Source organism: Anolis sagrei, chromosome 1 (genome assembly GCF_037176765.1).
Source record: "Anolis sagrei isolate rAnoSag1 chromosome 1, rAnoSag1.mat, whole genome shotgun sequence".
NCBI lineage: Eukaryota > Metazoa > Chordata > Lepidosauria > Squamata > Dactyloidae > Anolis > Anolis sagrei.
Window position 1 is genome coordinate 193,317,171 of NC_090021.1, and position 14,676 is coordinate 193,331,846.

At 36.2% G+C, this 14,676-nt stretch overlaps 1 protein-coding gene across 2 annotated transcripts in view; it reads left to right on the forward strand.

Moving 5' to 3' along the window:
* Nucleotides 1–13,461, forward strand: part of LOC132776949 (neurabin-2-like) — a 47,918-nt gene extending 34,457 nt beyond the window's left edge. Inside the window, exons 17-19 of one of the 2 annotated variants that reach the window (XM_060779146.2) lie at nucleotides 3,696–3,812; nucleotides 6,320–6,508; nucleotides 12,339–13,461. In XM_060779146.2, the coding sequence (XP_060635129.2) occupies nucleotides 3,696–3,812; nucleotides 6,320–6,508; nucleotides 12,339–12,506 (474 nt within the window). In that variant the 3' untranslated portion in view covers nucleotides 12,507–13,461. The remainder of the gene's footprint in view (nucleotides 1–3,695; nucleotides 3,813–6,319; nucleotides 6,509–12,338) is intronic. The other variant, XM_060779154.2, reaches the window with a different exon arrangement.
* The last annotated feature ends 1,215 nt before the right edge of the window (nucleotides 13,462–14,676 follow it).

Genomic DNA, 14,676 nt, shown 5'->3' on the forward strand with positions numbered 1-14,676 from the left:
TGGAAGAGAAAAGTGTTAAATACTAATCCAGTTGTCATGCCACAGTCATGTCAGTCTTTAGAACTTCTCAGATTCTGTGTCTATGGTCTTAGCAGCCCTATCAAGGAGGCTGTTGCAAGCATGCTGTTACTAAAAAAATACCCTTTTGAATATACTATTACCATTACTATCATTATTGTTATTTATATCCCTTCCTTTTCCTCAACCATAAGACTCAAGGCAGCTTTTAAAATGAAAACAAATAAGGAGAAAAACCCATATAAACATACAGAGTATACAAAAAATTTTACAATATAAAGGAATTTGAAAACATTATCTATTGAAAAGTAAGAAATACAGCACATTATTAAAATACCCTCCTAAAGACTTGTTTTTAAAAGTCATCATCTACTGCAAGAAAGACACAATTGAGTGTATCTTTTCTGGTTTGAGAGCAGCCATCAAGAAAGGTTGTTATATACCTCCAGTTAAGCTGTTAGAAAGATTCCTCTGGTTTTAAAGTTCAGAATTACTTCTTACCTGAGATCCATGTGCGTACTTCTGCTGCTTGAATTACTATTGTCAACAGAATTGGGAGGGAGGGAAATACCCAACCAGCTTGTCTTAAAAGTCTGCTCTGTCAGGCTGGAAGACCTTTCAGAGCAGTTTTTTGGGGGGCAATGAGAAAAGGAAGACATTTTTGTGGTAGCATGACATAGATTTATAGCTGTATCTGGAATTCTGTATGTATCCTATGTTGTAAATAGTTATGATTGAATATATTAAGAGACCTATTAAATCTTATTAAATCAATGTTTGTGTTTATTGTGGTGTTACCCATTGGTTTTCACCATGACAAATGTTCTTCCACTTTTGCAAATGCTGTTTTCATTTTTGCTCATTTTTTAAAATCTCATGCTTTAATTTTGGTTTTACAAAACATTTCAAAGGCTATTTCATAAGTGCCATGCTTGAGCTGGTTGTCTTTTGTCTGGCTGGTTTTTGTGTTATTGGATGTAGTTCAGTATTTCTTTTTTGTCCCGTGGTATGTCCCTCGTAGTGATGAGCTGCTCTAAGGAAGTCTGGCTGGTTAGAAGAAAATTGATTTCTTCTAAAGCATGAAAAGTAATTTGTGGAATGGAATGCAAGTATTTTAATTTAGGAAACATTCGAGTATAAGCACTATAAAGACTGTAAATGTATTGTCAGCTGTGTTGCAACAATCCTGAAATAAGACACACACCCCATTTCATTTTAGAGATCTATTTCCTAATCAACACTGTAGAGCTATTGTGTTAACATTTTTGGGACAGTCTGTGTGTTTAGGTTAGACTTAAAGAATTAATTTTACATTTGTATTTATGTTTTTATGTATATCCACTGCAGAATGCCATTGAAATACATGCACAGGATGAAATAATTCAATTTTTTTTCTGAGTACTTGGTGACCTATCTCCATTTTTCCAGTGGATTTCCTTCCGTATTTCCCCATTCTAATGCAAGAGTTAAAATCCAGAAAGTTTTTAAAAAAATAAAATTTAGCGGATGGATGTTGTGAAATTAATAGAATTATTTCATCGGCATTTTTCTCAGCACAGAGTTACTTTATTTATTTATTTTGTACATTTGTGCCCTGTCCTTCACAACAAGCACTTGTTTTAGTGCTAATCACAAACATAAAATACAGTTAAAAACAATTCATTTAATATAATGAATTTTGGGGGGGGGGGGGGGGGCTTTGGGGCTGGCTTTGTGAAAAGTTAATACATGGAAGTTCATAAAATATTCCAGACTTTCCTCATAGTTCAGGGATAAGCGCAGCAAGGAACTCTAACAAATGTATTGCTGTCAAGAGATGTAAGATGTGTTCTAACCTAGAAGGATCAGCTTGCCTTTCAATACATGCAGAAGTATGTGCAAGAACTCAACTATTTTCAGAAACTGTACTTTGTAAGGCTAAATAGTTAGCGCATTTTATTTTGAGGCCTTTAATAATTTTAGGATTTCAAGAGCTCAGTTCGCTGTTGTTTTTATAAGTGGATGTTTTATAGTTATGGAGTACGTTTATCATATAGATTATTGCATGATATAAACATAGTTATATACAATATATGTAGCATATAATACACACACACAGTGATGTATATGAGAGAGAGCTTGTTTTAGCTTGCCTAAATACCCTAAATGTGATCCTGTCTAATTTTGGAAGCTAAGCAAGGCTATTTCAGAGGAAAGAACTGATAAATCCATCTCAATAATCGCTTATGAAAGCTCTATGAAATTCCTGGGGACACCATAAGTCACAAATGACTTGAAGGTACACGAATGTGTACACACACATATTTTATGACTTTGTGAGGAAGATAAATATGTAATCATTATGACTGTAATTTGTTGAATCAGAGACTTTTGGATTGAAGCAGGGATGATGTTACCTTTGACTGCAACCTGTGCCTGCTTGAAAGTGGTAGATTGATGATTACCCATCTTGTTCAGTTGAGCAATGGAGAAAAAACACTTCTTTTCTTGCTTCTAAGATAGCTGTTTAAGGACTGCCCCTAGATAAATAGTGACACTGTTTGCATGCACGTGCGGGATGTATAAGTTTATGCACCTCAGTCATTATGTGCACATCAGACCCCTAGCCAGCAGTTGATGTGACCATGGTCCCAGAGATTTCTACATTGCCTGGATTAGAACCTTCCAGAAGCAGTACATATGCAATTTAATTGATTAAATTATAAGTAAAAACAAAAACAAATTCTTAGTAAGCCTGTTGCCAAATGCTTAACATAAACACTATATTTGTGTAGTATATTTTAATTTTTTATAGTTAGATTAAGTCAGTTCATATTTAAGTATGACAAATGGGTCATGCATTAAGCTTTATGATGGTCAGAAGTACACCTATGGGTACATCTATAAAGTAAATTTATGCAGTTTGATACCACTTTAACTGCCATGATTCTGTGCTATGGAATAATGGGAATTGTAGCTTCCAACATTTTTAGATTTTTCTATCAAAGAGTGCTAATGCCTCCTCATATGCAAGTCCTATGAATCTATAGCATTGAGCCATGGTAGTTATGATGTCAAGCAGTCTTAATTCTACAGTGTAGACTCAGCCTAACATAAGATTTGCAATCAGAACTGTTCTAAAGTATCTGGAGCCATTTAATAGTGAAGACCAAAATAAAAGAAGGAATTTTCCTTTATATATTGAAGTATGAACCCCCCTTTTGTGAACATACATTATAGTCTGCGCTTTCCAGTGGTGGTAACTGCTCCTTAGCCCCCCAAATCACTTTCTGTGCCTTGAAAGTTTTCTCCATACCAGGATGGCTTGTGATACATGGGACTACAATGTGGGGGTAACAGTGAAAATTGTCTCTTGAATAATTGAGTGTCCCCAAAATCTGGCATTGTTAATAGAATGTGGAGTTTCAAATTGTATTCAAATGACAATTTCTAAAATACAAACAGGCTTTTCTAAGACACATGTAGGAGTCTAGGGAATAACTTCACCATTGAAAATATTTACCAGTTTGGTAAGAACCAAATCACTTACGAACTGCAACTTTAGTGACAATAGTATGTGATTCTATGACCAGTGTAATTAATTAAATGATTCGCTAAACGATTAGACATTTTCAATAATAATATGTCTTTTTATTCCAAGGACTAGTTAACAAAGCATTATTTTTACTTGTTTGCAGAGTAGAGTTGTCATAGATGATTCATACCATAGCAAACCAAGTTGTGATCTGTCAGGGTTAGTGACAGAACCAAATCTTTCAGGGCGTTCACACACTTTAGCCTTCTCTTCAAATGAGGTGAGTTTCAGCGTGTCTATGTGTATTGTTCATGTCCCCATCCAGACTTCATTCTGCCATTTAAATTTGTTTAAAATGAAATGGTAGGCTCCTCCTTCAACATTTTATAACATTTAAAAATATTCCTATAGCAGATGTAATGCTGAAGTTTGTTTCCAAAAGGTACCAAATTCAAAAAAATTGAAAAATAAGTTATAGATGACAGCATATTGTTGGGTAGGAGTGGAATATTATGTACAGATAAAAACTATCAACAAGTATCAAATCACTTCAGTACATGGCTGGGAAAATTGCATTTTATAGTAAAAGAATGCCTATATTCAGATTTTTTTGCCCGATTTCTGTAAAATTAGTTCAGATGGATTTGGTACCTTTCCGAAGCAAACCCCATACATATTAATACTTTATTTGTCCCTTAATAATTATTAATTTTATGTATGTACTGTTACCTATCCTCACTAAACATATTGCTAACATATTTGTAAATACGTTGTGAAATTTTAGACTGCATCACTCAACAATTCATCAGATACTCTATTTATGTGTAGCTACAATTTTAGTTGTATATTTAAATGAAGAGGTTACTGAAATTTAAATGAAATTAAATATTTAGGCAAATAATAAAAAATCATGTGCTTAAGGATAATTCATGTGGCCAAAGCTATTGCCTTAATGCTTATCATTTCATTAATTTTAATTAAATAGATAAACCGCTAAAAAATAAAGAAGTGTGCAGTTACAAAATAAGTCCTTTGAAGAAAATATGATTATATTATTGACAATTTTTTTAGTAAAATAAGCTACATTTTAACTGTAAAGGAGGAGAACTTATTAAGAGATTTTTAAAAGCCAACAGCCAGTGCCATTACTTTTATGAGTATACTGATGATACAATATGTGTAATGGCCATCAGCTTGTCTGGTTTGGCTCGGCTGATGCTAAGTGCTTGGAAGGGGTTAATCTGACTTGTCTGCTTGAAAGAGGTCAAGATGACCTTCCCTTCCTGGTGAATGCTTCTCAGGCTTCAGGGATTATTTGTGAAGGCCTGCTGAAATGAGAAACAGTTGAGAATCTTTGGATAAAGTGATGGAAGAGATGCTGTTTGGTAGCAGTAATGTTGTACTTTGGTACTCTTGTCTTGGATCTTGGCTGATACCCCTGGGTTAGATTTTTGGGCCCAGACCTTGTTCCTGTAATCCAGTTTTGGATTCTGCAGTATTCTGAAACCGTGCTTTGGACCTCGTTATACCTTGAAGTCTTGAATCTGAACTTTGGACTGACTTCCTGACTTGATTTATGGACTTGAATTCCGGTTTGTACCTTTGAACTTCAGTTTAAACCTTGATTTTCTGACATGACTTTGGAACCTTGACTATGGATTGTATCTTTGGAACTCGGGACTTTAATTTGTGGTATCTCAGCTGTGTGCTGTATTTCTTTTCTGTTAGCCAGACCTTGTTAAGACTCAATGTTTTAGTCCTTTGTTTAAGTAAATCTGGTTTTGGCACATCCTGGGTTTGTTTGGTTAAACTATCCTCCTTATCAGGTGAGTCCTGGAACACAACAATACATGGATGATGTGCATGACAACAGGATAGAGAGATCTTAGTGCTCATTGCTAAATAAAGCTATTCCTTCGGTTATTGTTCTAAATCCTTTATGCAGCCAGTCCTTTGGGTTTAGAATCTAAAATGCATCTTTCAAAAGTATAGAAAAATCAATGAAGATGTTTTTCAGGTAGTTTTGTTAGGCATGTTAATGACTTATTAACTGTAATGTAACTGAAAAGTTAGACAAATACTGTAGCTTCAGTCTTTTCCCTTGTGATCTATGAATTGTCCCATGGCAACCTTTGTGCTGAAACAACCAACATAGAAGTTTAATATATACACCTTTGCTTTTTCCAAGTAATTACAGGATCAATTATGTATACAACTTAAATGCTGAACTGCAATAAATATACTAAGGCAATTACAAATTTGTAACATAGAGTTACACATTTGTTCATATTCACAATCCTTACATAGTGTAAGGAATACATATGAACCATGAATTCTAGTCCTCTCTTATTGAAGAGCAGCCGCTGCAATTGATGGATGTCACATCCCTCCTTTCACAAGTGATCTCCAGGGGAAAGTGGAATTATGATAGGGAACTTGCTTTTGGATGTCCCACCAGAGATTGCTCATGGGAGGGAGTGGCCATGTTGGCCAGCTGCTTTCCAATTAGTGAAGGAACAAATCCCTGCCTACTCACATCGGCTGCTTTCCGGGAAGTGAAAATAAGGAGGGAGTGGTCAGGCTAGGAGTTGCTGCGTACCAATGTAACTATGATGGTTCTGAGTTCATAACTGCCTTATTGAATTACAGCCATTCTGCATCTTACAAAATGCTGTCAGACTTTGAGGATTTTACACTTAGCAATGCTAGATATTTTTATTACAATCAGTAAGTTAAATAACTGTATGTTAAGTAGATGCTAATGTGCTTGCTCTTTTTCTTGATCAGACTTCAGATGAAGAGCCATCAACTACAGGGAAACAAAACCAATGGCACAGTAGACCCATTTCTGAATGGACAAATCAACAAGTATGCCATTGGCTCATGGGAATGAACATGGAGCAATATATTGCAGAATTCACAGTCAAGAACATTGATGGACATCAGTTGATGCTGCTTGACAGTGATAAGTTGAAGGTAATTCAGATCAATTGTATTTGTTATGGTTGGCAACACAGACTTTTTCTCATGGCACAAGGAAATTCTTTTTACTCTCTGCCCTTCATCAGGTGTAAAACTAATACTCCCAGGAAAAATACCTAATGCACAAATATTTGTGTCTGGAATTGCCGTCAGTTGATAGGCAACCTGAAGTTGTGCGCACACACTCAGGGTATGAAAGGCTGAGTAATCCATTACTCCAGAAACAACTTGGGGAGCAAGACTCATGCCAAAACACTTGGTTTAGTTCTAGAGGTTTCCAACTGGCTGTGCACAGAAAGAAAATAAATCCATATATATATGAACACAAAGAACCGTGATTTTTAACTGATTTACATCTGGAAATTTCCTGTGGCAAAAACAATATTTGTGTATGATTCCTCTAATTTGAGTGGTGTATGTGTTATAAATCACTAGTACATATAATCATTCCATCTATGTTCCTTGTTTTAGTTCTTAAAAGATCCTTTATGCTTGTTCCCACTGCCCTATACATAGCTGGCTTCAAATTCTAAGAGGATATCTTCCATCTAGAGGCTGCTGCTTAAGAGTATTAGCTTATTTCAAGAAAGTACTGTAGTTTCATTTTATCCCTAACATTTGTGAATATGGAAGATTCCTTTTGGCATTTGAAAAGTGATAGCCATAGTATCTTAGAAAAGATATTGGCCAATCTTCAGTGTTGTCCTTTGTGCCATAGGCTCTTGAAGACAGCTACTTCTTAGTCACAAACAGAAAACCAGTTTAGCACCCAAAAGAGCATTGGAAGAATATCCCACCAGTGGAAAATAACAGGGTATATATAGTGTGAGAAGAGAGGGGCAAGATGCACAAATGCTATTATTTCTACAAAATACGAGGTTAATCTGTGAGTGTAGAGTGATCTATATATGTAAGGCATCGAGAGTGTGAAGAACTTATATTATACATCCATTAGTGCTGCTGTCTTGCGCAGTTGTTGTGTGTCTTGTGTCTGGCTTATAGCAAACTGAAGGCAGCACTCTGATTAAATTTTATTGGCAATATTTGTTCAGAGAGAGCTTGCCTTTGCCTTCATCTGAGACTGAGAAAGTGTGACTTGCCCAAGATCACGCCATGAGTTTTCATGATCAAGACGTAAATCATACCTTGAGCTCCAGAATCATGGTTCAGTGCTCAACTGTGCCTGATCCTTGTCTTTCATAGTGCTAAGGAATCATCCTCTTTGGCCTTAATAAGGCTTCTTGGAAGAGGATTGCACTGCAAAATAACTTTTCCAAGTTGATTTCTTACACTGATTGTACAGATGTAGGAATCTGTGCAGTCTGTTTCCGTGGGGTCTTACTCCCTGGTAAATGGATATAGAATTACAGCCTACTTTTTATTACATAAAGTAAATTCTTTTTAAAGTATTTTATATTAGTATAATGGTACAAAAATAGGGAGCTTTGAAATATATGGAATGTTGTTCTCATGTTCAAAAATAGCTGAAAAATGTGTCCAGTCTTATCCTATATTGCCACCTGCTGTTTGAAATCTATACTACACTGTTGTTTTGTGCCTTCAAGTTGTTTCCAGCATATGGTGACCCTATCATTTTTAATATATTTAGGTATCAGTTCCTGTCCGATGTCAGAAGCTTAGTGGGGTCAGGCCTGTTTAGTATTTGAATTGGGAAATTGCCAATAAATACCAGATGCTGTAGGCTACATTTCAGAGGAAGGCAATGGCAGACCCACCTCTAAGGATTCCTTGCCTAAGAAAACAGTGTTAAATTCATGGAGGCAACTTGAAGGCATAAATACACACATTTAGTAGTTTTATCAACTGCGTTTGCAACAATCCCTTCCTCTGAAAAGATTAGAATGTTATGGGTGAAGTCTTGTTTTTATCCTTATAAATGATCAGGGGAGGTTGGGTTGACCTAAAAGGTGGTAGCTGCCTCTGGTTCCTATCCATAGAATTAAAAGCCCCTTCAGATGGATCAGTCCTTTGCCATACTTAGAATAGATCCATCAGAAATGATTGGACTTAATTTTGGATCTGACGTATTGTAATTAGTGGGATTTAATTCAGGTGTGACCAACTTATTTGTGGATTTCTACCAATTCAGTTTTGAGCTATTTAAACTAATATCGTATTCACTTCATGTGGAAGGACATTCTATCATCATTACCATCCACCTGACTATGAAGCAGCCTATATATTGTTAGTTATCTTACAATCCCATAAATAAGTTCAGGAGTCAATTTAACACTAATCTTTCTCTTGGTTGGGGCTTGTGGTTGATGGAGTGGCTATAAGGAAACCATGGGAACCATCCCTTCATATCAATTCTGTTAGAGCCCTTTGCTACTGTAACTGAAGGTTTGTGCCTGTAGATCTACTTCTTACAGCAGTGCAGTTTGGTTGGCAGCATAAGAAATGGCAAAGCCCTGCCTTCTGATCGCTGACTAGTATGAGGGTTGTGCCATAAAAGCATCTTAGTAGCCTGCCAGGCTGTCCATCTCCATCTTCTCTGCTAAGCCCAGACTTTACCCAGATATACTGGCAGAACTTCATCCTTGGCCAATTTTATACGGAACTTCATCCAATGTATTAGTTATATTCACTCTAAATAGTTTAGTTAGTTACACATATATCATTTAAGTAAAATCTCCAGGTCTGCCCACCCTCTATATTTTTGCTAAGTATCAGATGCATCAAGGTCTGCTGGTGTTCAAGTTTCAGGTGAATGCCATTTCCACCCACAACTGCTCCCAGAGAATGAAGTTTTATCAAGGAAATGTGGCAACATCTTGCTTCTGATGGTTATGATGACATTGACTGATGAAAAAGTGGTGGAAATATCAATCTATTGTATCCCAGTCGCCAGCAAGACAGACCTCCTTTGCCCAGTGTGGTTGATGCGTGGTCAAGTAGATGTAGAAAGTCATTTGAAATTGTAACACAATGCCACAATCATGACTACATAGGCAAAGGCATAATTTTAGGTTACACTTTCATAGCTTCAACACAAAATGCCACCCATAAATATTAAGCAGAGGTTTCTCTTTCTGTGCCTGTTCTTAAGAAACACACTCTCTTTTAGCGTCTTCAAGTACTTCTGTTTTTTCTATACACCGTTAGCCCTCAGTACGATGGATTCTGCATCCACAGTCAACCTTCCCCGTCTTGAAAATATTCCATTAAAAATTCAAAAAGCTTAATTTTGTAATTTGATATAAGGGACACTATTTTACTACATGGTTGTATATAAGTGGACTTGAACATCCATGATTTTGGTATCTAGCTGTGCCCGTATCTTGGGAAATCTGACTTGGCCACGGTAGTCCACGCTCTGGTTACATCCCATATAGACTACTGGAACACATTCTACATGGGGTTGCCTTTGAAGACTGCCCGGAAGCTTCAAATGGTCCAACGGATGACAGCCAGATTGCTAACAGGGAGCACACAACTCCTCTGCTGCGCCAGCTCCACTGGTTGCCAATTTGCTACCAGACACAATTCAAAGTGCTGGCTTTAGCCTATAAAGCCCTAAATGGATCTGGCCCAACTTACCTGTCCAAACGCATCCCCCCCCCTTATGAACCCTCCAGGACTTTAAGATCATCTGAGGCCCTGCTCTCAATCTCACCATCGTCACAATTACGTCTGGTGGGGACAAGAGACAGGGCATTCTCAGTGGCGGCCCCTCGCCTATGGAATGCCCTCCCTAGGGATATCTGATCAGCCCCTTCCCTTTTAACATTTCGGAAAAAAAAGTCAAGACTTGGCTTTTTGAGCATTTGCAGATAAAGTGTAACAGACATAGGAAAATGGAACAACTGGATGACGTGACTGGACGATGCTTTTAACAAGGAGACTCTGGTGATACATATTTTTATTGATACTGATTGTTTTTACTTGGTTTTATATTTATGTTATATTAATGTTTTGATTGTATTTTATGGTTTTGGTGGTGACTGTAAACTGCCCTGAGTCACCTGCGGGCTGAGAGCGGCGGTATATAAAATATGTTGTTCATTCGTTCAATCGCTTCCGACTCTTCGTGACCTCATGCACCAGCCCATGCCAGACTCCCTGTCAGTTGTAACCACCCCCAGCTCCTTCAAAGTCAAACTAGTCACTTCAAGGATACCATCCATCCATCTTGCCCTTGGTCGGCCGCTCTTCCTTTTTCCTTCCATTTTCCCCAGCATCATTGTCTTCTCTAAGCTTTCCTGTCTTCTCATGATGTAGCCAAAATACTTTATCTTTGCTTCTAATATCCTTCCCTCCAATGAGCAATTTCATGAAGTATGGACTGGTTGGCTCTTCTTGCAGTCCAAGGCACTCTCAGAACTTTCCTCCAACGCCACAGTTCAAAAGCATCTATCTTCCTTCGCTCAGCCTTCCCTATGGTCCAGCTCTCACACCTGTAGGTTACTATGCGGATCTTATGTAAGATGTAGTAAATAAATCTATATAAATAAAAATATAATGTTCGTTTGTGCTATTCACAGAACTCAAAAACCACTGGGGCAATTGGCACCAAATTTGGACACAAGACACCTAACAGTCCAATTTATGTTCTCCACTCAAAAAAATATTAATAACAATAATACCTATATGCCTATATCTATGTCTATAATAATAATATCTATATACACATATAATAATATGTATACATCTATAATAATAATACCTATATAATATCTATAAAATAACAATAAAATAATAACATCTATATGCCTATAATAATATCTATAGGTCTGTAATCATATCCATACATCTGTTGCCTGTTTTTGCTCGAAAGATATTAAGCCCTGTGCTCCTTCTATTTTTCATTAGTTTAATACTAATTTATGCAATGCTTTAGATATGAAATTCATAAATAAATAACATCTATAATACTAATACCTATATAGCTTTAATAATAATATTTGTGTCTATAATAATAATATCTACATGCCAATAATAATAATAATATGAACTTTATTTATACCCCGCTACCATCTCCCCAAGGGACTCAGTGCGGCTTACATGAGGCCGAGCCCACAATACATCAATACAAGCAATAACAACAACAGTAAACAATTAAATAAAACTCAAAACAAAAAAGCAATATACAATGACAGTAATACAACACACAATTAAAATTTATGGCTGGGCCAAATGTAATTAAAGTTAAAAATAATTCTAGGCATGGATAAGGTGGGAGAGATATAATAATATCTATATGTCTATAAAGACAACAACAATAATAATACCTATATAATACCTTTGAACTGGGTTATATGGCAGTGTGGGCTCAGGTAACCCAGGGCCCTTCCACACATCCATGTAACCCTTTGGCCTCGAGGAGACTGAAATGGGCCTATCTTAGGTTGACACTTTGCCACTTCCGTTGTGTATTGATAGCTTAGAAACCAGCTCTTCCTCTTTTTTTTTCTTTCCCATTTCTCCACAATGAGCCACGGCAATGCGTGGCTGGGTACAGCTAGTAAATAAATAAATCCGCAGGGGGAAGGCCCTGGGACTGAACCCCAGCAGATACCAAGAATCCACCATATTTGCATTTTATAGTTTACACATTAAAAATAATTTGGATGACCTTGTGCTGATGTCTAGTTGTAGCTGTTCATACAGCTCACATGTTTTGAAGTTAATTTTTTTGAGGATTCTCTTCCAACAGTAAAGTGTGCTTGGTTTTTGCTTCTTTTCTTTTTGTGTTGGGAGTGACTTGAGAAACTGCAAGTCGCTTCTGGTGTGAGAGAATTGGTTTTTGCTGAAAATACAGCTATTGTTTGTAATTTAGTAAAATGTAACTTTTCTTTTAAAGGCTCTAGGAGTATCCAGTCAAAATGACCGATCAACAATAAAGAAGAAAATTAAAGATATTAAAAAAGCACAGGAAAAAATGGAGAAGCAGAAAGAAAAGTGTCAGAAGAAGGAGAAGGAAGTTCGGAGAACTGGCAAAGTAATAGCCACTGCAGAATCAAATTGCTAAAGTGAGTTAATGATATATAGAACTATGTACTCAGTGCATTTTCAAGGGCTAAAGTGGAGCAACCCCAGTATACTGCTTCATTGTCTTTGTTTTATCTGACCTTACTTCAGCTTCAAGAAGTGTAATAATTGTATATTACTGTATAATTGTGAATGTAGGAGGGAGGAAACAAGTTTTTCGATATACACTTTTTTACCTCCAGTGTCTTTTCCTTCCTCATTTATATGATTCATTTAATGAAACATTTTCAATTTTTTATATTTAGAACATTAACTTGTACTAATAGACAGTAAATTAATTTTATCATAAGCAATGTGTATATATATGTGCCTGACTGTTCCAACTCCCTGAAGTGTCTGTTGGGATTGGTATGTTCAGTTTCTGAACATTAGAATCTGACATAAGTTACAAAATAATGTTGGGTGGTATCTAGTATAAAGAGAATATCAGATCGCTGTGTTGGAGATAGTTTGCTGCCCTTAGTGTATAGAGAATAATTAAGTTTTTAAAAGAAATAGAAAATTAATTTAATCAAATGTAATGAAGCATTTAAAATACTGTATTTTCCAGAGTTCATTTTAATTTCAAAATGTATTGTAGTAATATAATTAATGACTTGCATTTTTTATTTTCTAAAATGAGATAACACTATGTTTCTAAGCTGCCGAGTATGTTGAAACAGGATTTCAAAGTTTACCGATCCATTTTATACACTTTTGTATAGAGGTTTTATAGTTCAAGTGCTGAATAAGATCAGACTATAATACATGCATTACACTTTCCTACTTGAGATTTCTGAGGACCAAAATTATATTTTTGCTAATTTTAAAACACTGTTGGTCTTCCAAGTTTAAAATAATACCACAATAGGCATAGTTGGAGAAAACATTAATGAAGCACTGAGTTTCTGCATTGTACATTATTCTATAGATTATTAAAGTCTTCCTTTTCATGAGTAGCATTTGTTTTTTAAAATAGTGTTAAGCATTGCCAACTGCTCTTGGAGCAACATCACTACATTAAAATGACATTTCTGAAAAATGAAATAAATTTCGTTCAAACAAGAGAAACTTTGGAGTTTTTAATGTGCTTGTTATATAGAATATGAGTTAGTTGCATGCACTTTTGACAAAATGGTTTTCAATAAATAATGGGTTAAAACAACAAAGTGTAAAGAATAAGAGCATTTTAAATATTTCCAAATGAAAGATTTAAATGTTTTATATAACTTGAGTTCAACTAAACATGGAGAATTAAAAAATGTAATAATGTAATTCAATCTCTGTATCCATGGGAACAGTACCCACAGTTTCCATATCTGTGTCCGAAAAAATGTATTCTCTCTGAGCATTTTCAGAATCCTCGTGAAATATTTTGGTATACTTCTATTGCTGAATGGTCTAGGTCATTGTAAATTATGAGTAGTCTTATTTAGAGCTACTTCAGTGCATAATATTCCTCAGTTTCATGTTGACTAGCCCAGCCTGCCTTTCTTTCAGATGATACAGTGTTTGAAAGAAAGGCAATTGTCAATTAGGAAAATTGGATTCGCAACAATTTGGAAGGGGTGTCTTCAACATGACAAGAAACTTCTTTCCAGATCCTGTCCTTCACATCTACAATTTGGGACACTTCTGTCACCAAAAAAAAGAGAGATTCCATATCTTGTGGAACTCTTCTTTTGAATCTCATGTATCCAGGAAACAATATCTGCACATTAGGTGTCTCTAGACTTGCATCCAGCACCACACACTTGGTAAGCCCATCAAGCACCCATGGAGCATACCTTCTGCCTTAATTCTCCAGATTGTAGATTGATGGATGTCATCTTTGACAGAAGAATGTTTCAGGAGTTCATTAGGAAGCAGAAGGCAGTGACTATCCCCTAGGAGTCTTTTGGGGCTTGAGTAGAATCATAGAATTGGAAGAGACCTCATGGGCCATCCAGTCCAACCCCCTGCCAAGAAGCAAGAAAATCACATTAAAAGTGTTAAATGCATGGCTTTCTCTTCAAATGACCCATTTTGGTTATAATTAATGTGAAGGTGCATTCTGGGTTGTTCAGACAAGGAATCCACTTCTCCCTTTGTGACTACCTAATTTTTCTCTCTCAAGGTACATAGTTCCTGTATTTTTCTTCCTTTCTTACAGTACCTGTAAGCAAACGGCA